Raw genomic sequence first — 27,116 nt, 5'->3', positions numbered from 1 at the left:
TTTGTTTGTTTGTTTGTTTCTTTCTTTGCTTTCTATTTTTCCCCTGGCAGTACAACAGTACAACCAAACTTACTGTGCTCCTTTACACTGATAGGAGCTGAGAAATCAAATACTCTGTTTCTCCACTGATAATTGCTAACTCAGTCTGCCAGTGTGTTTTTGTTGTTCTCAAGACCAAAATTACAAAAATGGGTAATTCTGTCTTAATCTTATATACACACAAGCAGATAAACAGTTGCAAAAATCCTTGATTTGCATAAATATGAAAGCTGTTCCCAGTTGCATCTTGGGTGTGCATTCTGCTGGAAATTTGGGCTTAGCTGCTCTTTGAGGATATCCGAGTTCTAATTTTGCCACTAGTTTATAGTAGATCTAGACTAAATAATTTATGTTAAATTGAGAGCAATTTAATATCAAATGAGAAAATTCTTGGGATATTTAAACATAATGTTCATAAGATTAGGATGCTAATTACATTCTTGTGAGAATACAAGATCTATTAATATTATTAATTGAAAATGCAGTTTCTAAATGTTCTAGATTTCTTGTTTTGCATGTTAGCTTTCTTAATTGATCTTAATTGATTCAAAATCATGCTGCTTAAAATATATGTGTGTGTGTGTATATATATATATATTTTTGCCCAGTCTTTTTCATCTTCAGTAAATCTACCCAAAAACACAATGTCTGAGCTGTTATAAGTTACTTGTGATGACTGTAAGAAAATTCCTTTTGTAGTAACATATGTTTTGATTTAATGCATATTAAAAATATAGACGTGTCTTGCTGTTAGTTGATGCAGACACTTTACTAGATGCTCTAAGCATCCATCAGAACCAAGGGCTATTGAGGATACTCAGCAATTCACAGCATCAGGTCCTAATTAAGCAAACCTAAAATGGTTCTATTACATTTTTAAATTGCAATACACATGACAGAAGCCCATAGGGGAGCTAATAAAAGATAGTCCTGTGGTTTGCTTTGAAGCAATTAGTGTACATCCCTTTTTGCCTGCAGGAATCACCTTGTCACATCTCTTACTTGCATCAATTCACCACTTCCCCTTTTTCTTCTATTTTAGTAGTCCTGCCCTTAGATGAAAATAGAGTTTAGAGGATGACATGAGAAGGAGAGTTGCAGATGTACTGCAATATATGCAGTTTTTCTGCTTCTTGCAGAAGGGATACAGACAGCTGGTAAGTTAGAGTTAGAGCAAGATAGACTTACTTATCAAGTGCAGTATGACAACTTTTTTTATCTTTATGGAAGTAGGAGGCTACTACAGCTAGCCTGAGTCGGTCATATTCCATCACTGATGTACACAGAGATCATTTCATGGTTAAGAAGTATTTTATTTCAGAATTGATAATAGTCTTTATTATAGCGAGCAAGACAGCTTTCTGGACACTTACAGTCAATTTATTTCACCTTAACATCTACAGCTGGAATCAGTTTGATGGATGCTGTGATGGTTTTGAAGCAAGGAGCTCATCACATCGTCAGTCTTAGGAAGCCTTACTCATCACTAGGATGATTTACTAAATTCACTTTTTCTTGCTACTAAATATAAGATTTGAACTCTAAAAGGAAAAAACGCTCTACTGACCTACTCTATTACAAGGCATAACAGAACAGAATTTATGAACACTATGTGGAAACTCCTGAAACTTCTGAATTACTAAAAATTCCTGTACAAATACTTATGCAGTATCTGTTATCTCTTCAGTTGTACAGCACTGCATTACTCCATTTAAATTACATGTGCAAGAGGAAAATAAGACGAGTGTTATTTGCATAAGTTATCAAAGGGAATCATTACAAGCAAGCATGTAACAATGCAGTGCTAGATTATAATCGATCAGTGCCATTCCTGTGACAGAGCCATGGTCTCCCATGGGCATTTCCTGAAGAAGGATTGGAAATGAAAATGGGAAACTTCCATTTTTGAATGAATTTCATTCATTCATTCAAAAGAGGAGAATTTCAGACACCTTTCATATTGGGGAGCAAGTCAGAAATTAAAGAGGATGGGCCAGATGGAAGCTCTTTCCTGTATTGCCTTTTCCTGTTCAAGCTCTATGGTTTTCCATCAGAGTTACTCAGTAGCTGCATGACATGCCCTCGTTGCAAAACAGGAAGAACGTGACTGAATTAAACTGCTACCCTCCTTCCTCCCAAACTAGAGGCATTGTTCTTAGAGAAACTGAAGTCTCTAAGATTACATTTCCTTCCTCCTCCATTAGCTCCCGGGCTTCTTTGCAGAAGTTATGAGGTTTCCCTTTCAGAAGATGTGTGTTACAGGATTGACAAGTTCATCTTTGTTCTTCTGTATGGACCAAATAAAGCCATGTGAGAAACCTTCTGTGCTCCCTGCATTCTCTTCCTGTCTCCTCTGGGGAAACAACAATTTGATCGTATCTGCAAATTTTATATGCCTTATGAAGTCCACATTCATTCTCTATCTACAGGTTTCTGCAGAGAAAGCAGGAATTGTGTTTTTCAAAGTGCTGTTATAGTACTGAAATATCACCAATCTTATACCAGCCTGATTCTAAAAAAGAAAATTTTCTAAATTATGGAATAAMATACATAATTTAGGGTAGGATATCCATAGCTTTTTGAAGTTTAGATCTTAATTAGCTGACTTCTTTGAAAAGCAGAAAACAAAACAAAGCCAAATGAAAATTTAAAGTGGTTTTATTAACACATATTTAAAAGTTTCTTTTAACCATGTCAAACAGATATATTATGCTAATAGTGCAAGTAGTGGTGACATTATTAATTGCTGAAAAGGTATGTGAAGGAAATAAAGGTAGCATTAAACAAAATGATGGACTTACCTGATTCAGATAAGCATCTCCACTTCCCACAGAAGGTTACTTTGCTGTTGACTTGAGTGCAGCCTATATTCTTTTTCCTCAGACACAGACTGTCAAACACAGTTCATGTGCAATACAGCATGCACTTAMATGCAATCTTCCTTGTAAAGGTATTCTCCCAGAACTAAAATAGAAACTCGTAGAACTATGAAATAGAAACCCATAAAAATATACAGTGCATTATTATCTTAATGTTCATTTGTTTTAATACAAACCTAATTTCGTCTTCAGGTTGAGACTATTCAAGATATAAATATTGATACAAGAAATACTTTTATAAGTACTTAATGAATGTGTCTGTGGTTCAAATTTTTATCTAATATTTATAAAATGAGAAAAATAAACATTGTAATGAAGAAAACTAATTATAAGTGGTATTGAGAAAAAAAGAAAGTTTGACCACGTCACATTTCCTGTAGCTGTTTAACTTGCAGTTCATTTACTTTACTGATGCAAACTTAGAGCTTCATAAACTATAGTAGTAGAGTTATTTTATCTAGTGGATTCAAATACCAAATGTCAGATATGACTTGAATAATCATTTCCCCAAAGGAACTTTGTAGCTTGACCTTTTGATTTTATTACAATGGACTATCTTCCCATGAGCCTTTTTAAAGTAGCACAATACCATCTGTTGGTACATTATGTATTTATGTATTTCCTATGTAAATGTCTTAGAACAAAGTTTCAGTAATTTTATTATGATAATTTGAAGTACTCTCTTAGGAGCTATAAAATGTAGTGATGATTAATGTATTTTTGGTTAATATGTTGTCAGTATTGCATATATCCTAGATAGTTGCATATAACAATGTCAAATAGCTTTGGATCTTAATTTAATAGCAGTATGCAATTTCTTTAGTCTGATACGGATAATGCTGCTAATGATTTTATGGTCTATAAGGCAGATCTTATATTATTCTTAAATATTACTGATATGAGTGCCTCTCTCAAAGTGCCAGATTGATTGCAATGATTATTCTCAGTTTAAAAACTCTGTGATCTTTTCTAGTTAGTACTAGTCACTGAGATTTTTTGTTGTTTGTAAAATGGTAATGGGAGAAGTTAARCAATCTTTACAAGTTTATGATGAAATGCATGACTTTGCTTGTTTAGCATGTGTGTACGAGGGGAAACATATCTGTCTTTTATGGAAACTAAAACATGAAAAAATAAAGGCCAAGGAAGTGCTAAACTATAGGAGGTAAGCCGCAAACTGTGCTTATGGTTGGCATTAAGTTCGCTGCTTACTCTTAGGCAGTGAATTGTAAGCAACAACTCTCTACTCAAATACTGTAATGATCAGCAGAGTCAAAACAAGGCTAGAAATATAGGGATTAGATTAGTGAGACAATGTAAGATGGCGATTGTCTCTCAATTAGATGTACTCTTTTGCAGTGTGAGAAGAGTCACTTTCAACTGGGGATCACTTTGGTGATGTCTTTCCTGAGACATCACCAAATAACATTTGCATTTATACAGCGATTTCCATGTTCCAGGCCCTGTCTGGATTCTTGTAACCCTGTGCTAAGGAAAGTTTGGAAACATGACTCACATGTTCTTATCTCTGCTGCCAAGAATGGCAGCTAATTTTTCCAAGAATACATGATGGACCCATGACTGAACCAGGAACGTTCTGACTCCCACCTCAGGGCCTCTTTATGGTCTCCCTGACCTGGCCCGCGGTGTTCTGGCATCCAGGCAGCCAAATGAAGGCTTTACAAACTGTTTTAAATAGCAAGCCACCAAAATCTGCAAAATAGGCAGAGAAATTAAAGTTATCAATGACTTGGTGTATTGTGTGGGAGCACACAGGTAGAAGAACCTCTCAGAAGGTACGGAGAGTGGGAGAGAAAGAGGTAAAAAAGGAAGTAAAAGGAGGATGGTGACAAATAAATGAGCCCTATAGGGACAGGAGGATTGTGAGTTTTTGCAGGCAACCTCCATATCCTATATTAGAACTCGTCAGAAGAGAAATAGACCATAATTCTTGCAGAATATATTCCAGAAACCAGATTACATAACTACCATTCAAACAAATGAAAAAAACAACAAAAAAGAACACCTAAGTTCTTCCTGTCTTGAGTTTCATAAATTAAATGCATTACTGAATAGTCCATACAGAAAGTTCTTTGGAGAATTAACTTTCTGAGAATGATATTCAACAGTCTTTTTCCCTAATCTTGTGACATCCTGTCAGATAACTATTTTCTTCAAGACTGTCACCTCAATTTGTTTTCTGATGCCTGTAGGTARTTATTAAGAGTTACTGATTATTTTTCTACTTTATCTCATTTAAAACATTAAAATATTCAACACTCTTTGTAGGTACATCAGACATCTCCCTGTGTTTCTTTTGCTCTACGTATCATCCTTTTTCATAGAAACTTTTAAGTATCTCCTTCCTGTCAGCGGTTTTTTTTTTTTTTTCACATTGAACTAGATAATATCTATTTCTGATGACAAAATTGTCTCTCATTCTTAGTTTGTTCTCAGCAATATAGTGGGACTCTATAGAAAATTATCTGTCTTCCACTGTGTAAATACTAACAGTTTCATTCTTATATTTCTGGTTCTTTGTGTTTTTTAAATGCTTTTTTWAAAATGTTTTTTAAACCCTTTTTTAAATGCTGCTTTTAGGAGCAATACCAGCAATGTAGGAATGTAGGTATGTTTCTCCTCCTGGGCAATGACTGTTTTTCCTTTTTTGGAGATCTTGGAGGGACACCAATGTGACAGTCTTTGAGTGATACAAGTATGTGAGTTGAAATACCAATTAAAATCTCCCCTTTTCCATGAGGAGAGAGTCTGCTGAAGGAAAATCAAGCCACTGTAAATGTAATTAAGAAGTGGTACATCTATAGCCAAAGTGCCTCAGGATAGGCTTGTGTAATCACCTATGCACCTTTCTCTGTACTACTAGAATATAGATTTACTTCAGTTTAGGATTCTTGTATGTAATAAAAGATTATATCCATCCATTTAACCATCTCAGAAGGAGTCTGGAATAGTTTTATAGTGATGGTTAGAGCAGACTTCAGAGAAAAAAAAAGACTTAAAAATACCAGTAATGACTTACTTTGATTTCTAGTCCCTTGATGACTTGCATAGTGTGAGCCAATGTGAACAGCATCCTGCAAGTCTCCAGGATGTTAGAGTCTAGGGGCTTAAACTAGAAGTTTCTTTTTTTTCTGTGCTCCACTCCTGGCTTAGGCAGTCAATTTATTCAACACAGAGCATCTTTAGCAGTGGAGGTCATTTATCTTTCAAGGAGCTACAGAAATTAGTAGCCATATGAAGGATAGTATCCCTTAACATATGCTCTATGAGGGAGTGTTTACGTATACTAGAACTGTTAGTTTTATTTGTGGAGGTGTTTCCAGGGCTTTGGCATGAGTCTTCTACAGAGATTTCTTTTAATGATTGGAGAAAGTTTTCCTGGGCAATTAATGAAAAATATCGACATTCTTCAAACAGTTATATATATGTGTGTGTGTGTATATATATATATGTGTGTGTGTATATATATATGTGTGTGTGTATATATATGTGTGTGCATATATATATATGTGTGTGTATATATATACATACACACTCTTGTGAGGAATGAGCCTGCCAGTATGTGGTAGGACCCCCCCACCTGCCTGGAACTGGCAAATAGCTCTGTCTCAGTGCTCCTGGCTGCTCTTTTACACACATTGTTCTTATTACCTTTGGAGTACTTCATTTTTTCCATGTACAAGTGTGACAGGAAAGCAAAGGACATAAGCAAGTACTTATACATACATCAATTTATTCTTAAACTGACCTAGTACTGTAAATGCTAGGAAAACAAAAAGCAAGCTTGAATCTATTTTACTCTTGTCACTCCTTGGATTTAGTTCGAATCAGTAACCTGGGAGACTTTGGCCTGGCCTAGGACCACACTCACTTTTAAAATGCTCTCTGTCACCATGCACTTGCAAGGGGAATTTGCAAACTCTGACCCATTCTCCTGCCTTCACATAGGAAGGTAAGTACAGGAACATCTACTGCAAACTCTGGTTTTGAATTATCAATCAGAGGCTTGTCTAATAAGAATATTAGTTTTCCCCTCCATTTTGTATTGGGAAACAGAAGAAACTATACACATATACATACTAAAACTGTGGTAATGGCTTAGCYAGTTTTGAAGTAGCCGTCTAGCTACAGCAGCACCGTTCTCAGTGAGGCCTAAATCATCCTTTCCTTTGGCTCACTCCCACCTCTGCTAGTATCTGCAGGTCGGCAYTTGGAGCATGGTGTGCAATGTAGACAGCTCTAGAGTTCTTCTTAATTATTACATCCTTGTTACAAGTTCTGTAATCCATAGTAAAGTTTACAGACATTGATGTGCCTCTGATTCTGCCCTGCTACACACCTGCCCTACACACCTGAAGGGATAGCTTGAATCTTGGKTTTGTGGCAGTCGGCCATTTTCTAGGTAGGAATAATTGGGTCATCTGCAAACTTACTTTGCAAGTTGTTGGGTTTTGTTTCTTCTTTTTTTTTTTTTTCCCTCCAGTGTGTTCACAGTTACAAACAAGACAGTGCCTTGGTTTGAAGATTATTCCTGGCATTAAAAGTCCTTTCCATCCTGCTATAAAATTTCCAAGAATGAGATTTGTTTGTGAGCTACAAGGCATTCCATATTAATACAATCTCAGTACACAGGCCTGCCTTTTTTTTTTTTTTTTTTTTTTTTTTTAATCTATTAAGGATTAGTTATCTCAGATTTTATCTATAGCTAGTAAATTTATAAAAACCATTAAACTCCTTTGTAAACTGTTATAATTCTTATATTTTCAGAGTTATTTCTCATACACTAGGTTCATGTTTCCTCAAATGTGCTATTTTGGTAAAGTATTTAGCTAAGGAATTTTCTCACCAAATCAATGCTTTGTGCAAAATGCCTACCTTCTGTATTCTTTGAATTCACAAAGAATCGAATTCCTATAAAAAGAGGAAATAGTCATCAATAAGAGACTGGTGTAATTGGAGTTAATAGGTAGGAAAACCTGCAGAAGATTCACCACACTGCTCAGTGTAAATAATACTTGCTTCTGGTTTATCACCTCAGGTTGTCACTGGAAAGTCAGTATTAACTGCAGCAGTTAGGCCTCTAATTAAACCACACTATTAACTGTTAACAACTTGCAGCTCTGCAACATCATTAGGAGAAAAGGTTGAATAAAAAAAAAAAATACATGGATTCTTCAAATGCTGGACAACAGTTTGAGAAGTGCTCTGCCAACATCAGAGCTGGGCAGAGCTGCTTCTAGTAGTATCAAAGCACCAATAACAAGCTGGTATGTCTGAAGACAAAATATAATGCAAACACTAACACTAAGGTGTTTCATAAATTGACCTGCATGGAACTCTAGCTTAGCTATACTGCCTCTAATTCTGGAGTCACTTTACTAATCTATAGTGAGTAAAAAATCTCCTCTTTCTAAAATGACATCAGCACTTAAACTGCTAAATCCTGTTGKTGTTCAGTGAGAGTCAAGTTCTTAAATGTAAGATATGTAAATTAATCTCCTGCATTACTCAATAATATTAAATCTTTTTATTTATAGTGCTTTTAGTAGAGATGTTTTAAAAATCAAAAGCCAAAATATTTTGAAATTATGAAATATTGCATTTTACTGAGCACTACTAGGATTTGTTTTTGCATGATAAATCTAAAAAAAAAAAAAAAAGAACAGGAGTATTTGAAAAATATGTAGCTGTACTACTGAAGGTGTTTGTGAAATTGTTTTGATCCGTGCTTTATTAGACTGTTTGATTTACTAAACTTTCAGGTTAATAGAACATAAATATACTGTAACTTATATTATGTGCTGTCGTTCAGTAACACAAAAATAATTCCTTCATGTGTTGTCTTATATATAAAAACTTACTAAGTTATGTGAAACTGATTGTCTTCATAATATTCTTACTTCATTGTTAATTATGATATATGAGTGTTCTTAATTCTTACTAAAAATCAGGAAGTCAGTATGCTGTTGTTGAGAGGACTCTTTTTTTCCCAATTGACAAAGATCTGGATGACTGAATTCCATTTTTTTGGTACCCTTTAAATTGTCCCATATTTTATTCTTTAGGTTGGAGAAAACAGACATGTGACAAACAAAATGGCACCTATTCTTTAGCTAGACAATCCATCATTAGTATCAATTGCAAATAAGAGGAAAAGATGCTGAGAAAAAAAAGGTACCTGGTAAATGATGTACAAAATCAGAATGGCACAACCTTACAGTYCACAGACTTTTGTAGGAGTGACAGATTCCTTTCACTGCAGCATCTTTCAGGGTTTTCTCACCTATTGGTTATGTTTTTCCTTAGACCTAAGTTTAAGATTTCTTAAAAGATAAGAGATGGAATTACATGGGGATTTTTGCCTGGTGGAAAAGGCATATGCAAAGGAAAATTTTACCATTTTAAAACGTCTTAATAAAGGTGATGTAAACTTTAGTTCAAATTTTGAGAGAAAAAAATTACACCAATTCTGTGCTTTTCCCCCCCAAAATTAGATGCTTCAATGTCTGTGTTGGAGTAACGAACTCCAGTGTTTGTTCACAAGCTAACAGTATGAACGCTATACTGATCTAATGCAAGCAGATGTTTAGCAAAGTCAAATTTTAGCTTCTAGGTGAGGTAAGAGGTTACAGACTTAATTTACAAGAGAAATTTGACTGTAAGACAAACATCACAGTAGTAGGACAGTGAAGTGCCAGAAGAGAGGTGGAGGTGACGGAACTTGTTGTCTTCCAGCTTTGTTTGTCCATGGCTACAGTAAGAGGRAACTGGCAGGCTGCTGTAGATTCAGAAAGCCCTGCCTAAAATCCCCTCATGAACTAGCAATATTCTGTATTCCTAAAATGCAGAAAGGCATGGAAGGTATCACCAGTTTCCAAGTTTGTGCCAAGTATGTTTGTGGGTGTCCCAGAGATTAGATGAATCTACTTCACAATTTTCTCATTCTGTAATAAATGAGTTCCTCACAGTAATAGATMGCTTCTGAAAATGCCGTTTCTTGCCAACATTGCATTAATGCTGCTGAAGTGTATTAAGACAGAGAGACATCTAATTTCAGTAGAGGGGGAGGGGAAAATTCTTGTCATAATTTCTTTCATATGATTGTCTCAAAAAACAACAACAACAAAATAAGGCTTTAATTTATTCTCCTGCTATGCTGCTTCATTCTGGTTGTGTGTGTGTGTGTGTGTGTGTGTGTGTGTGTGTGTGTGTGTGTGTGTGCGCGCGCGTGCGTGCATGTTTGTTTTTCTTTCTTTCTTTTTCTTCTCTGTTGCTTTCCTTACACATGTATCTTGGATTTCACTCTAAACTTACTTTTTTTCCCACATAGTTCCCAGTGTTTTGACTATACACAAAACAGAATCTTACGGGCATATTTCAGTTATTTGACACACTGAAACAATTTTGCTTATTTATTAGTAGGGGACTGGGAAAACTGGGAATGAAACAGTAAGCAGATTTGTTATCTCATGTCTTGTTGCATGACTCTTTCTGATAACATGGTAGCATTCATGCAGTATCTGAGGTCACACACTCTTGAGCTACTTAAATGATTTGGAGGCCAATTTGCCTGAATTGTCAGGAAAAGGTACTTGCTTGCAGAGTGTCAGCTGAGTTTCCAGTATGTCATCTGTATATTCTGCTTGCTATTTAGAAGGTTAAGGAAAGACTCAAGGGGTCTCTACCTTCTCTTCAATGATAAGGTGGGATTATCAGGCGTCTGTATTTAACAGAGGTGTTTTTAGAAGTCGAGAGGCTACATTGTCTTCTGAACCACTTCTCCTGTGTCTAAGCAGTGGTACTCTGCTTAATTCCGTTTATCTGGAAGATTCCTTTACCTTTTTCCATGATCAGTCTCTTCTTATTTTTCTAATTAGGATAAGCTTCAGCTTCTGGTAAATTTGCTAAATTATAAATGCCTATTTCTGTCTTCTTCAGTTATGCCACAGCGAGTGTTGTTTTCAGTGATGATAGGTGATCCCACAAGCTTGCAAAGCAATTCTGTATGCCCTTAGCTCCTGGGAGAGATCTGCATAGGGAGTTCAACTCTGTGTCCCAAACTCATGCTGAGAGGGTGGCAACAGAGTAGGATCCATTCAGGCAGTAGCAATATGGTACTCCTAGTTACTTTGCTTCTGTGACTGATTGCTTTAATGTCACTCTCTAACATTGATCCCTTTGCCTTTTCTGCAAAAAGTTGATAGGATAAGTCCCAAAATAACCCATTTCTTAATTATATTTGTTATGAATGTTAATTCGAAATAACTCTACATACTACCTTGAAATCCTTGCAACCTTCTATCAGACTGATCTGTTACTGCCATAATCTTGTTTCCACATCTTGCCCACCTCTGGCTGGCCCTTCAAGCCCTCCTTGGGTAATAGAAGGAAAATCAAGCATCCTCCAGAAAGTGGCACTCTAGCTGAATTAAGTGAATTATTAAGTGAATTATTAACTGAATTATTTTTGCAAATTTGAAATGCACCACCAACACAGTTGTCCTGCTACCGAACTGGATCAAATTGACTGCAATCTAAACTTCATGTTGAGAATCTCAAACCTTGTACTTTGGTGTCAAGGCATGTAGAAAGAGTATTTTGTACAGATAGATAACCCAGAAGTGATGTATGAAGCAGTTAAATCTCACAACACACTCCAGAAGGAGAGTGGGTGGATAACATTAATGCAACAATCCGGAATCCATGAAGTGGCACATGATATATTTGAGAAGGATGTCTAAATGTGTGTTCCTTTTTTTTTTTTTTTTTTTAAGAAGAAAAGATCAGATTGATGGAGTCACAGGTACTTCATTCCCTGGAGGAGTGAGGCTGAGCAATAGAATTTAAGTGTGTTGTATAGTGGTCACTGAGGAAATTTTTAAATATGTATCAGTGCTCTTATCCCTTCAAAAGTCTTTCAGTATGTCCTATAGAAATGGGCTTTTGAGAATGCATAGAAACATTAGGATGACTGCACTATGTGTGTATTAAATATTGCAAGGAAGAGTATGTTTCAGAGTGCTGTGAGAGCTCCTGCTTTTCCAGGTGTATTTAAGATGTTGGCTTTAATCCATAAAACTTCCAGTTATTGGGTCCTTACCCTCTCTACGCTATTAAGACAATAAATATTCAGCACTAAATCCATCTTCATTTAAAATGGAGGCTCCTGTTGTCGGGAAGTTTCCCATAAGTGGGCCCAGACTCTCCTACTTCCTTGTCTTCCAGCCAGCTGCTTTGCTTATCACTATGTGAGTGCAGTAGTCTTCCAGGAAAGCTGAATCTTTCCCCACCCTCTCTTTTCTTATGTTCTTTGAGAGAAAAATGCCAGTGTACTGCCATTCTGTGAGATCTAGTGTGGATTTATTATTATAATTGCTGAATAATATTATGTAGAGTTTCTTAAAATGCCTAGAGCTAGGGAGAGGTGCTGAATCTGTAACTTGAAATAAATATATACATTCAATAAATAATTGAAAGAGGAGATGGAAATTGCAGAATAAAGAGAGCTAGCTTCTGGGTACAAAACACAAGTCCTAAGTCTTAAAACATCTTTAATAAAGGAGTGCAAATAAAAGCCACAAAGAATTTTTCCTCAGCAAAATACCAAACTAACGGGATTTGTGCTTGGTGAATTAAGAGCTTAGTCATATGTGAAACAAAGCTAATTACTGGGAAACATCTTATTTACCTCTGATTTCTATTCAAAAGCCATTGCACTTGTCATTGCAGGTGTGGTTACAAAAGTACGGCTACCTTCCACCAACTGACCCTCGAATGTCGGTGCTGCGCTCTGCAGAAACCATGCAGTCGGCTATAGCTGCCATGCAGCAGTTCTACGGCATTAATATGACAGGCAAAGTGGACAGGAACACGATTGAGTAAGTAACTGGTAATGCACTGCTCTCAACTTTTCTATCTCAGGAGGAATAAAATACAACTGGAAAGAACTTTAGAGCACATGAAGTGTGGTGACTGGGATATCCAAAGAATGTTGCAGCTTTGGATGAGGAGTTAAAATGTTTTTATTCTTCTTCTTGGGCTCTGTTTCATCAGAGCTGTCAGTCAATTTTCTGCTACTTGCTCTTGGACAAGCAAAATTTGATTTTTTTGAATCGTATCATTCAAAAGAAAATGTTTTAGGGTTAACTGAAGAAGAGGCTAAAAGGTTAACAATGCAGAAGTGGCCCAGTTTATTCAAAATTGGCAGGAAAAGAGATTATCAGARCATATAACAATGGAAAGAGTCTCCTCTTACTGGAAAATCTTTAGTGTAAATGCCCTTATCCTCATTGCAAAAAAATTTATCATGCTCCACTGGCCCATTCATTTTAATGGTTTCCAGTAACACAAGCACAGGTGTGATCATTTTAACATGCAGTAAAATCAAATGGGTTTTACCTGACCTTTGTAAGCCTTGAAGTCATTTAAGGTAGGCAACATCTGAATTTACTGACAGGCTAAGCATAGAAAGAGTCAAACTGTGCAACAGAATCATTAAAAGGTAAGTCCAAATGCCTTCTCACTATGGCAATGGAAATATGCCAGGAAGATGAAAAACACAAAAGATTACTAGCACACGATTAAGAAACCTTATCTAGGACTAAGATTTGAAGTGCTCATTGGACTTTTTCCTGTTAAAATGTAATAAAAGTTATATCTTGTAATTTTAAAAAGCAGTTGCTTTACTTAAACAGAAAATGATAGCCAAATAATGCTGTGGCTACAATTTTGACATTTATTATATTGAAATATATTTCTACTACTTTTTCTAATGTTAGCAGACAGAAAACGCTTTTTAGGAAGAAATTCCTCTTTTGTTTCCACTTTTTCAGCCCTGCTCCGATGTTTCATCTTTTCTGTTCTTTCCTGGTAAAGTAACCGATGTGAATGGTTTTTCAATCATTTGTGGTTTTGGGAAGGGACTACCTAAAGTGCTGGAAGGATTGGAAAAATCATTTTATTCCACTGGCACATGCATTATTGCATTGAAAAGCAATAAAGCAAAGCAGATTTTAGGRCTGCCCTAAGGGGAGGTGAGTTGGTCACATCCCTCTGCTTGGGAGTTTATAGGACCTTAGAACATGCAGCACAAATGGCAGTAGACTTAGAAAATGCCTTGTGAGAGAGCCATGCTCCAAATCATGTTCCTAATCCAGGCTGCAGAGTGCAGACGAGGCTCTTCACACAGCCTCAGTCATTGATCCATGAGGGCAGACTGCTACTACACCAGTTACCAGGAGCCTTTTAAAAACACATTAATGGAAGAGGCGCTGTCTTTCACTAAAAGAAAAATAATCTGTTCACAGTCAGCAGTCCTACAGAGAGGACAGAAAGTGGAAACTGAAGGAAAAGTGGAGCCTGCCTCTTACTTCAGTACATCAGGTAGCAAATTCAGAAAGAAAAGAAATGAGAAAAAAAAAAAAAAAAGAATAAGCTTTAAACTACAAATGGAAGTATTTTATATTGGCTAAATTGGGCCTATTGGCCAGCATGCCAGCAAGGTTGTTTCCATTTCTCCTTTTTATGTAAAAGACTGAAGAATCTACCTACACGGCAGTTCAAAGCCTTCATTTTGCATTCTCACATATCCTGAGTCTTCCAAATCTTTGATACATGATTTTCTGCTGCTCAGGAATGCATTTTAAAGCACTAGATTTTTTTTGTACTTAGAACTCATGCTGCATGAGTTCCACTTCTGCTTACACATTTGAAGCTGTATTGACTTTAATCAAGTTGGGAGTAGAATTGACCTCTTAAAGACTTGTCACATTTGCATTGATGGTGAGAATTAGATTGGATTAATTGGATTAAATTTAGTAGATTAATATCCTCAAAAAGYCTTTATTCAAAGAGAGAGGCCACAAGTTAACGTTTAGACCACTGAATGTCCCTGACAAATGCAATTTTATAATAATGGATAGTGTGTGATTTTTTAATTGTTCAATTAAGACCATATTYTGTAAACATTTTAAATCTTTTTATCTTTTCATCTATGAGAAAAGTATATTTACTATCTTTTGGTCAGAAATATGTAGCAACTTATCATTTGTTTCTCTGTGATTAATGTTATAATTGCATCCAATGCTCAGATTACGAAATAAAGACCACAGCAGGAACCTTGTAGAAGTAGTTCTCATCTTGTTGCATGGGGTTTACCTGCTTTCTAGCGTGTTCTGAGACAAGATTACTTTGTTCAAAAAGACAAATAATTAAAAGAAGTTATTGTAGCAACTTGATAGAAACCTACTTGGGGAATATTAACAGAGAAATAATGTCCTGTAGCATCGTCATCGAAAGTCTCTTGGGAGGATTTTATTTTTGTGAGAAATAGATAATTCCCGAAAGAGTATTCTGGCATGCATAAATATGAGCAGTGTTCATCTTCCCCCTACTGCTCATCATTTACTTGTTTTTCTATTTATTTTTTTTTTTAATCTGTTTCCCAAGTGGCTTTTAAAGCCTCATGCACATGCATTGTTAGGGATAAGGAAGAGTGAGACATCATTAAAGGTAAAAGGARGCATCATTATAATGGTGGGAAAGTATAAGGGATATTAAAAGTGTGTATTTCAGGGTTTATAATTAAAATGTAATAATATATCCCTTCTTTACAGCTTACATATTAATTATAAGGCACAGCATAAGAGTCAGCAGTAAATTTTAAGCTATTCACAGAAAACAACTATTCACTATTAAAGACAGCAGTCTGTTTTGATGGTAAATACTGTTTTCATACAACATCTATCCAGGATGCCTTGTTTACTCAGCTCGCATTCAGTGAGAAGCCTTGCAGAGAAATCATTCTCCAGAAGAGGGTTGAAACAATATCTTACTTGACTACCTCCTAGTAATCAGAGGAGTGGCAATAAAGTCTTACAAGTGAGAGTACAGTACGGACAGTAATGAAGCTTAGAAAATACCTCTATCTCTCTCCTCCCAAGAATTTTTACCATGAGACAACTGAAATCAATGAAAAACATGGAGGCCTTAGAGATAAAAGGTGGAAAATGGGAGAAACCAGAAGAAAGCCTTGCAGTGGTCTCCTTTAAAGAATGTCTATATTTTTTTTTTCCTTCACTAAGTCATATCAGTTTTTTGGTGCACTCCTTGTTTGTTTTTTTTTTAAATTTTCCTTATTTTAATAGCTGAATTTCCTTCTTCTTAAAACAACCCTTGCAAACATTCATTATACTTCTGACAAAAACAAAGAGCTTTTTGATGTTTTATTTTGTTTTAATGTTTTCTGTTACAGTATAGAGCCTAAGCAACAGAGAGAGCACTTTTGATTAGGGTTAAAGAATGGGGAAAAATGCATAGAATTAACTAAAGAGGGTTTCTTTAATGATAGGATTTGACGTTAGAACAAAATGCAACTTTTACAGATTTCTTCTTCCTGAAGGTTTCAGAAAGGCGATTCTTTGTCTTCTTCCTACCATATCAAAGTTTGCTTAGAMTACAGAGTCAGGTTGTAAGAAGTTCAGGTTCAGCTCTCTCTTCGCTTGAGGAATTATGGACTTCTTACATATTTTTATTTCAATCTTTTCAAATTTTATGTGAATCTAAACTACTGTAATTTTTTGACATATGTATTTCCTCAAGATTTAAACAAATACAAATAAAAGAAGAATTTGATGTGACATAGTCTGCAGATATAGAGCACATTAGTCACACACAAAAGCCACTTTTTGGAGTACTGATAAAGTAAGGGGCTGCTGCATGATTTTTTTCCACAGATTCAGAAACAAATAGGAAGGATGAAAGACAGGCAAATTCATTACTGGTATGCACATTATTTTATAAAAATTAATTATTTAGAAAATAAAATGATTAAAATCCCGCAATCCATCAAAAACAGGAGCACCTAGAGCATATTATTTTTAAGGTAGGTATAGGTGGGAGGAAATAGAAATGAATTTTATTATTGTCAATTTTCTCACAGATAGAAGAGGATAGTATTCACAAGTGTCATGAGTAGTAATAGTTATTTCTGATAGAAGTGTTTCCCCCAGTCAGAGAGAGAATAGTTACTGTTTCTAAATGAAAAACAAAACTAATGAAGAGGAAAACAAAATGTAGCAGAAATTGTTSATAATTGACTCATTTAAATCCAAAAAAGCATATTCTCTGATGTTGACTATTTAATATTGTACTTTGTATGTACTTTGTCATACTTTGTATGACAAAATTAACTAAGATCTAGGTGATTGACAGACTCAATGACAGTACAGCTGTTCATGTGTGTTGAATGGAATGAATTCCATCTTTCCTAATTATTTGGACAAAGAGGATTTGCTGAAAGCTAGTGAACCATTTGATTTGCATTAGGGTTTTTATTGTGTATGAGTCACAGAAGCAAGTCACTGTAACCTGAAGAAGAGCAGTAGGTCATACAGCCTACAAATTAGAACATAGTCTGCCCACTGAAGAAGCGTAAAGTTGATAGGTTCATACCACATCAGAACCAAGTCAAGAATGAACTGTGTTTTCTTAAATTTCATTAAAAATATTTTGGGATATCTCTTTTTTTAGTTAAAAATGATTTTTTAGTATTTTGTACAAAGATGAAGTATTGAATTTTGGATCCCTGCTACCTGCTGCTCCTGTCTTTTTGTATTAGATCTTTCTCTGAAACATAAGACCTTTTATAATGCTAACTGTATTTTCTGTAAGAGTATTGAACCTTTGACATAACTRGAGAGCTTATTTCAATAACGGCTTTGAAGACTGACTTTTAAATTCATAACTTTGAATATTTACACTTGTTATCTGCCCTGGGTCTCTGCTAGGTGAGCAAACCCTCTTATTAAAATAGGTCTCCATCATTTTTTTTTTCCTTGGAGTCTGATTGAATTGATTTAAAGTCATTACCATTAAAATAATGTAATTAGACATGATGTATTATATTGCATATACTATGCCAGACCCTAATATTTTTGTACAGTTTCTCACAAAATATAATATTTTTTGTTGCTTTCTTTTTTGCTTTATTCTTTGCTTCTTTCTTTTGATGTAGTGATATCACCTTAAGGTGAGAAAACTTGTCATTTGTCGCATATACATCTTTTTTTTCCCATAGTGCATGTGCAGTTTGAACAATGTAATGTGAATATACCCAGTTGTTAAAATGCATGGTGAGTGCATGCTGACCTGACATTCACTAAGAAAAAGTATTACCCACCACATGTGCCTAAAAGTTTTCTGAAGTCTGATCCAGTTTTTAATCTCATTTGCTGGAGGTAAATATGGTATCCCACTGAGAAGAGTGGCATTGCCCTTTAGTCTGTAACTAATACTTGCCTTTTAACTCCATTATTAAAGTAAATTTAACTTGGCAATAATGACATAACCCAGAAGTCACTGACATCTACTTTGCTGAATCAACACTTACCCACAGACTAGTCAGCTGAACTCACACTAAGCTATTTAAAAATAATCTGCTATAAATCCATAGCTAGAGTATATTTCAAGTGTTACAAGCCTGGCTGTGCTTACGTACTTCTTTATACTGATTTATGAAAATGAATAAATGAATGTGGCTTTGAGTGGAAGTCCATATTCCATTAGCCTGTCTCCAAAAGTTCATTCAGTATGCAATATGCCTTGCCTTATATTGGTGGTTATAAAACTTTAGAATGCCAATTTCAGTTCTTGAGTATGGGACTGATTAATTTTCATCTTTGTTACTCTAAAAACTTTATTTGCTGTGTCTGTTAGGATCTGTTTTCTTTAATGAATCAGTGATTTAATTCGGTTATATTATATATATGTAAATGTAATTGTCATTTGCAGTGTGAATATTCCTTGTTTTCTTTCGGATAAAACAACAGTTTTTTTCTTTTCATTTATGCAAATCATAATATATGCTGTGAATACTGTCACAGTAAATAACTGAAAAATGCATAGGAAAAAAAAAAAAAAAAAAGATGTTTTGTCTCTCTAATTACCTTACATGATAGAAGTCAATGAACCAGAGAAGTCACACAAAAATTATGTCTTTAACTTACACAATGAACATCTTTAGTCATACTGTCTTCCTGATGGCAATGGACAATTGCCTGGTGCTATCCATCTTTCTTACTTAATAATGACTTCAGCTGAATTTTGCTACATTTTATTAAACTAAATAGCTCCTTTCACTGCGAAACTCTTCATGTGGTGATATGGATATTGAACTTGTGCTTTGGAATTAGGCATTGTCCCAATTTTGATATATTAGGAATACAGTCAAATTTGAAATATTTGACATATTGGAATACATCAAAAAATTAAACCCCATTGTAAAAATTAAACATTTATCTGAAAAATCAGGTACTCTTGTGATGTCCATTTTTATTTATGATTTAGATCTTTTCAACTTGATTTTAGGTAGTGCATTAAATATTCTTAGGTGGAATTCTTGAGCTTGACAACTCCACTAAAAGTTTACAGTTGTGATAGAGCTGATACTTTTCATCGTATTGAAAGGCATTAATATAGTAAAAGCATTTACTGAAGAGATTAATAGTATTATAATATTAGCATTTTCAGCATCTCGAATTAAAAAAAATATATTTTTTCTGTCCCATCTAGCTGGGCCATCTAATTTAAATAATTTGATGATTCTTTAAAGATTTAAAGAATTCTTTAAATAAAACAACGAGACAACACAGAAAAAACACAGAATGGAAAAACAAAATTCAGAACTTCAAGATTTGACTAACTTTTTGAATATCTATTTTAGCTTCACCTTTGGTAGGTAAACCAGTAATACAGATAATAATTACCTTGAAAGAATTAGAATAAATTATGAAAACTGAAAGATTTATCCGGTTGTGAAGTCTTTGTTCAGAGGTGGTAGCAACAGAAAACCAGGAAAGGTAACAGCAAATGAATTTGTGTCATGGGAGGTGATTAAATGCCATAAAATAGGCATCCAAAGTCTACATCCAATGACTGTTCCTGGTGGTAGCTACTCTTTTGTGTAGGCACAAGTTTAGTATTATTGTAACTTGAGAAATGCTGACATTCTTCTTATTAGGGTACAGTGGTATGATTTGTCTTCTGTTACTTTAACTATGTATTACCTGTTTTGTGCAGCTGGATGAAGAAGCCTCGATGTGGTGTTCCTGACCAAACAAGAGGCAGCTCCAAATTTAACATTCGTCGGAAACGATATGCATTAACAGGACAGAAGTGGCAACACAAACATATCACTTACAGGTACCAAAAATATGAATATGGAGTTGTAACTCAGTGGTGCACAATGTCACACTGGACATTTATTGAAAGTAAATATAAGTTTATGAGATATTTGTCAACATTTAAAAAACTTTCCTTTTTATTAATGTGTGGTATAAAAAAAATTTGAATAATTCTGGGATATATACTTACATATTACATAAGAAGGAAATTATTTTACTCGATTGAAATCTCATGTATTTAGTAAACACTAAGTTCTTTGAAACTTTCAGCATCAAATTAACCTCCAATATGTTCTTAACTCTGCCTTTCAAACCTCCTGGTAACTTCTCAGGGACAGAGAACCTTGCTCTGGAAGTATAAGCGTACTGAAGCTGCAGTTTCTGTTTTAAAAGTAAATGTAATATGGAAAACACTACCAGTCTATTTCAATGTACAAATGAATTTCATTGCCATTGGTGAGTCACTGAGCTGGCCATTTCCTGCCTACACGAGGATRGGCTTAGGGACATGTGGGTGGTTGAACACTTGCAAAATTCTAGCAATTCTGGTGTAAATCTGGCACATAGCTTTTACAGTTTGTCACCTGCTCTGTCAAAATTGATTTTTCCCTGCACTGTTTTTCATACCACAATTCAGAGATAATTGCATTAGATATTGTATATCAATGCTATGATTTACATTTTAACAAGAATGTTTTAAAGACCTCAAACATGCCTTGCTGATAATGTAGACATGGTACATAGTTGGTCGGAAAAAGAATGCCCACTAACAACGTATTACTTTTATCTTTTTTTTGTCTTTTTTTTTAAAGAACATATTACTTTTATCTGCATTTTAGAATTTAAATATCATATATGTACATATATATGCAAGGATATGTATAAATATATGTGTATTTCCCCTCTTATTTGTGGGGAGTCTAATTCTCTACTCCATTAAAATTTTTTCCATGATAATGTAAATCTGATCATTTGTACATTTTCATGTACAGTCACCTAAGGCATTAGTCATAATAATAAATGAGAGTGCCAAGCATTAAGTCTAACTTAAGTCTAAGTAACTAATCTGCCCCAACTTTGAAGAATTTATGGCCATTTTTTACTTCATGCCTTTCTTCTTGCAAAATATTTGCTCTTTCACGTGACAAGATCTCCTRTTGACCATAACTTTGAAGTGAATCAGCCTATAAATTTTCTGTGGGAGTCTACAGGCCAAAGGATATTTTAAACTGCAAAAGCCAAATATTAATAGAACAAAAACAAGACATTATTAAACTTTACAAATATGAAAAACTGAAAGTGCTTTGTCCTTCCCAGTGGTTCCCTGGTTACAGGCTTAATTCTAGTTAGTTGAACAGCTTCTTAAGTTGCTTTGTTTTAGTAATTTCTGTAAAGAAAGAGCAATTTCTGCCTTGTTTCAATGTCTGCCACCTCACCCACATTCCAGGAAGAGTAGAACAAACAGAACAGATGCCATCTATCACAGTCATCTTATCATAGGATTACGCTCACCTGCTTTTCTAAAATTGGGAGTATCAACAGCAACAAATTGTATTTCATAGGCACAGCCACTATGTTAAGAGGAAATCAACAAAGATGAGTGAAACATGGACCTCACCAGCAATTAATCTTTTTTTTTACTATTGATTTTAATTGGATCACAATGAGGCTCTGAGTATTTTCTCAGAGTGGGAAATACTTTTCAAATTAGCTTCCTAGTTGCTAATGAATTAAATACTCAATATAATGCAGCATTATACTGTTTATTTTTATATAATATCTGTGTTTTACTGCATATATACACTGTATACTGTATGCTATATATGCTAATATATACCGTACTCTGTAAATACTTGTATATAATATTAATGTAATATATACTTAATATAATACTGTCCATAGATATGAATTTCTTCATTGTGTATGTCCTACATGTGCAATTCYAAAGGGGAATCCTTCCATCAAAAGGTAGATTTGCAACTAACTCTCTGGTTACTTGGTCTTAGAGAGTCATCAGATCACATCGAGATAATGTTAATGGTAAAATAATCGATGTTAAGGGTAAAATAATAGAGATCACATACACATTTTAAACTACACCTACTTYATACATTCTACTGTAGTAATTTCTGTAAATGTTATTTTGTCCCCAAGAATTGCTCTGTGGCCTGCTAAATGTTAATGAATCASGGTTTCTCAGAATATTTTCCTCTTTACTCTTTCATTTAATTAAGAAGAAGAGGATAAAAAAAAGATACATGTGACTTGCATCCTAGTTTTCCTAAATTTCCATACTTTGAAATTGCACATTTTAAAGTTGAGGCAGTTTCACAACATGTCAAGTTGGAGCTTCACACAAACGATTTACCATTATACCATTATAATGATRATTATGTGCTTTTTGGCCACACGTTACATTTTGTACATTGATGATAATTACCCTTAGAAAATAATGCGCAGACAGTATCAACAAGATAAAATATTCTGTTGTTTGCAATACTAACATAGCATTTTATTAGTAATTTTATATAGGATATGGTGTTACATGAGTTATACTTTCCATCCTTGAAGGAATGTAGCTTTCCAATTGCATAAATGGGTAAATAGGCTGCTTCTTGGAGGTTCTGTTTCTAATAAAGTTACATGACAATGTTACTTCATGTTCTGCCATTAATGCCTGGAGACTCTTCATGCCAGTTTACCACATAAGCATGATTATTTGTACTTATGCTTTATATTAATGTGCATTTCACCAAATCAATTTGTTTTAAAAGAGAATTATTAAATGTAAAATTTGCCTCATCAGAAGTCTGGACATAAAATTCTTAATTTTAACTCTAACACTAGAGTCAGTCGCTGATCAATTAGATTAATTATTCTGCAGAACACTTCCAAAAATAAAACTGGAGAGTGTTCTTCATAAAGCCAAGCTTTGTCCTTAATTAATACCAAGCTAATCATGTTTTAAAATAAAATACTAGTTTAAAGGCTATCCTGCACCTCCAGTTTGCTGTTTTAAGGGAAAAAAAAAAGACATTGTTCAGCAATATGCAACATTCATTTAATTTTTAGGGCAAAAGCTGTATTGGGAAAACATTGAGTCGCATGAAGAAGTGTTTAGGGTTCTCCTAAGGCAAGTGCTTTCAAAATGACCTACTTCTGAGTTCTTATCATTCCTGCTCATATGTTTTATTAGACCTCTGATAATCTGCTGCATATGTAAACTCCAGAAAAAAAAATGGGATTTATACCAGAAAGACTCATTGTTTTGTGCTACAAAGTTCTGATAAAGTGTTAGGCTACCTTAGGTTTTCAACCCTTACCAGGACAGGGCTGAGATCAAGGATTCCTCATAGTAAGCATTAACGTTCAGTACTAAGCATGGGTGTAGAATGTGAAGCTTAACTAAGAATTTGAAAAGCAATCTTATCTATTGCAGTTGCATCTCCTGCAAGCTTTTAACCAGAATATCATAAGAACTAGTCTTCTAGTCAACCTTATGGTGGAAAGTTTCTCCTTTCCACCGAATTTTCTCTAATTCTGTGATAGGCACTATATAGGAATCTGTATAAAATGGATTATTTCAGTTCTTAAGTGCTGATTTAAGCATATTTCCCCCTTCATTAAAGCTTTCCCAAAATGTAATTTAATAAGGGTAATTTTTTAAAGAACAATATTAGCAGTTTTATATACCTCGGCATTTCAAACCCTGAATGTGGGGAGAGCACATAAAATATACCTAATAAAAGGTGATTAAATTACACCATGCTGATTCCAAATTTTATGCCATTAAAAAAAAGTCCAGAAACCTGTACATGAGAGAGAGGATCCCTACTTAACAGATAATTAAGCTGATTAGCTATGCTTTTCCACAGTATAATTAAAAAAAAAAAAAAAAGTTTTTGACCATAGATGTTTTTAGCATCAGCTTTCTTCATCCAAATTTTCCTTCACTGTAGTGTATCAMTTCTCTCTTCTTTAACAATAACCTATTTCAGCAATCTGGAAATAATACAATATCTAAACATCAATTTGTTAACATTTTGAAGTTCTTAAAATGTATTTTATACATTTTAAGTAAAATTGGGATCCTTAGAACATATTTCCTGTAACAAATATATATATATATATATATATATATATATTCATGAAGTATTTTTGCTAATTGTTTTCTGTCTTGGAAAACTGATTGTCACTTTTCAGCTCTTTCTAATGAATTACAGAGAGAACATTATTCATGAAACAGAAGAGGCAAGAGAATTATAGATTCTGTCCAACATGGCAACACTAGGCTGACTTTTAATGTGGCCATAGAATAAGAAAATCAAAAGCAGTACCTCTGACTTGGGTTTAATCAGCTGGAGCAGTAGCTATGAACAAAGAGCACATTTTACAAGAAAAAGGTTTTCTAGGTTACARTTACAAAGAGTTAGCAAAACGAGACTAGGAAGAAGTTTAAGCTAAGACAACTCAAACCAGTGAGAAATTAATCAAGTAACTATATGAGAAATATAKCTAGGGAAATAGTGGCACAAAATGAAATATACCTTTGACCAGAGATAAGGTATTAATTTCAATAAAAGTAGTAGTAAGAGAGAGAGAGAGAGAAAAAAAAAGACAAAATTTCAGTTCAGTTTAGTTTTGATTGACAGCAATGACAATGGGAAGGCAAAGGTTTTAGCATGCTATTCAGATTAAACCTGTATTTCATTTCATKTTATCTTAACTTTTTTTTGTATCAATTGTAGATTTAGAATTGGCTGATTACTTCAAGTAGATTGCTGTTTTTTTTTACCCATTCAATTGAATTTCCTGCTCTTTTATCTTCTGTGTCCTTTCTTTGTTTAGAAGAGAGATTTGTGACTTTCCTCCAAGAAAATCTTGGAAAGATTGAGTGAAATGGCATCAAAGGAACATTCTCCCAATTAAATTAAATTGAATAGGTTTATCTTCTAGAAGAGTAAAAATGCCCTCTTACATAATAATTTGGAGAGCACCTATTAGTATCCCATTTAATAATACACATTTAAAAACAGTGTAAGACCAGTACCTTGGATTTAATGCACAAGTGAGCATAGAATCCATTTAAAACAGTATTTATTATATGCAGTGCAGTTGAATTATCAAAGCCCACAGACTGTGAAAAAATTATTATTGAGTTAGTATAGTTCTTGTGAGGACCATTGGTGCTAAGGTGTGAGRTCAATGCTAAGCTTTAAACAAATACATTTAAAGCTTTGTCCAGCCTTTACTGAACTGCCTCGTAATTCAGATCGGGTCAGAAAAAAATACCTTTATGGAAAGGATGATAGCAATTTTTGTGAAAAAAAAATGTAATAAGGACCTGCTCTATTGACAGGTCGGGAAGAAAAAGGAAATAGTGAAATATCGAGGCAAACATATATTATTTAATAAMCTATATTTAAATTCCAAATGATTGATTCCAAACAGCCAAGTATATCAGGTATATCCTGAAAGTCTTATAAGATTCCTAAAGCTATAGCAGCCAAATTGAAAGATGGAGAATTTCAACTGTCATTGAAAGATGGAGAATTTGTGGAGGATATTTGTGGGGAGGAAGTGGAGGAAAAGAGTGCGTTGGTGAAATGTTTTTAGCCAGATTACTCAGATGGACAACATCAAAGCTGGTGTTAAAAATAAGATTAGGATTTGCCTTTTTAGAACTGATCATGGATTATATTAAAGAYATTAAAATGATTTGTAATTTGACAGTCACCCAGATGACCGTAGTTGTTAAAAGTCATTCTTAGATTTTATATATATATTTTTATATATGTAAAAGAAGAGCTAGTGATTTATTTCATTTCTTTTAGAAGCAACATTTCTCAGTATGACCTATACTTCGAAAAGTCCTTTCTCTTTACTTTGAATCTTGGGTCATGGAGAGTTATTTCAACTATAACTCAATAGCTAAAGCCTCTAGAAAGTTTATCCCATCTGAGATAATCAACCCTAGTTAATATATGTGAAAATAGCACAGTGGCTCAATTTTGCGTTTTTAATCTGTTGACCCACTGCACTGAAAGAGTAGGAAAATGTAAAGTGATAAAGTTCAAAATATGAGTTAAATCCTTTTAGACTAAGTAATTATTTCCATAGATACAAATTTCCTATCTCTTTTTATTTCTTCATTTCTTCCTGTCATGTAGAAGAACCGCAGAACATCTTTGGTTACATTTACATAACCCTAAACAAAGTGTGCTTTTGATCCTATACTAAGATTCCCAAATAAAAAAACAATAAAAATTGTACAGGTACAATTTTTACAGGTACAGGTACAGCTAACAGGTACAACAATAAATTGTACCTGTTAGCTAACTACTTCAAAAATGAAATAAATTTTGTTAGACATGGTATATTTTCTTTAAAATCTGTTGATTCACTTGCTATATTTATTACATGTGGTAACAACCAGAACTAACTCTGATCCTCCACAGAGCACTCTGCAGGATTAGATTAAGAGAAAGTTTGTCAGCATTATAAATATTCTTGGCATAGAAGCAAATTAACCATCATGAAGTTTCTGGTAGAGGCAGTGTATGTGTGTTTTTGTGAAGCATTTTGACCACATGACATCCTGCTTTTTTAAAACCTGTACAAAAAGGCAGTGGGTTGGTAGGTTAAGACCTTGCTGCCTGAGACATCTTCAAAAAGTAATTCACAAAAGAGGGAGTTTTCTGCATGGGTTTCTGCAGACATTGATAYTCAGTCCAGTGCATTCCGTATTTTTTCAGTCACCTGAAAATCAACACAACGCTGATGATAAGTTAATGGATGAGTACATGCTAATGGGTGAAGGGTATCATGCAAAGCAATYATCTGAATCACGTGAGGTTTACGTCAGGCCTCAGAGCAGAAACTTTTCCTCTCTGACGATGAGTTCAATCCTGCAGTGCTTTGTAATTCTGATAGTGAAATTTAAAGGGTCATTAAAAATTGGAGAGTGTAAGAAGCACAGAAAATATTTTGTGGGCTT

The 27,116-nt window shown here is 34.4% G+C and overlaps 1 protein-coding gene across 1 annotated transcript in view; it reads left to right on the top strand.

The window, feature by feature from the left end:
• MMP16 (matrix metallopeptidase 16) overlaps positions 1–27,116 on the top strand; it is a 158,912-nt gene that overhangs the window by 67,452 nt on the left and 64,344 nt on the right. The window contains exons 2-3 of the mRNA XM_026054549.1: positions 12,669–12,817; positions 20,016–20,138. Of these exons, the coding sequence (XP_025910334.1) occupies positions 12,669–12,817; positions 20,016–20,138 (272 nt within the window). The remainder of the gene's footprint in view (positions 1–12,668; positions 12,818–20,015; positions 20,139–27,116) is intronic.

The sequence above is a fragment of the Nothoprocta perdicaria genome, unplaced genomic scaffold (genome assembly GCF_003342845.1).
Source record: "Nothoprocta perdicaria isolate Ctin4 unplaced genomic scaffold, notPer1 scaffold_122, whole genome shotgun sequence".
NCBI lineage: Eukaryota > Metazoa > Chordata > Aves > Tinamiformes > Tinamidae > Nothoprocta > Nothoprocta perdicaria.
The sequence above is the reverse complement of the archived record's forward strand: the minus strand, read 5'-3'. Positions and strand labels throughout refer to the sequence as shown.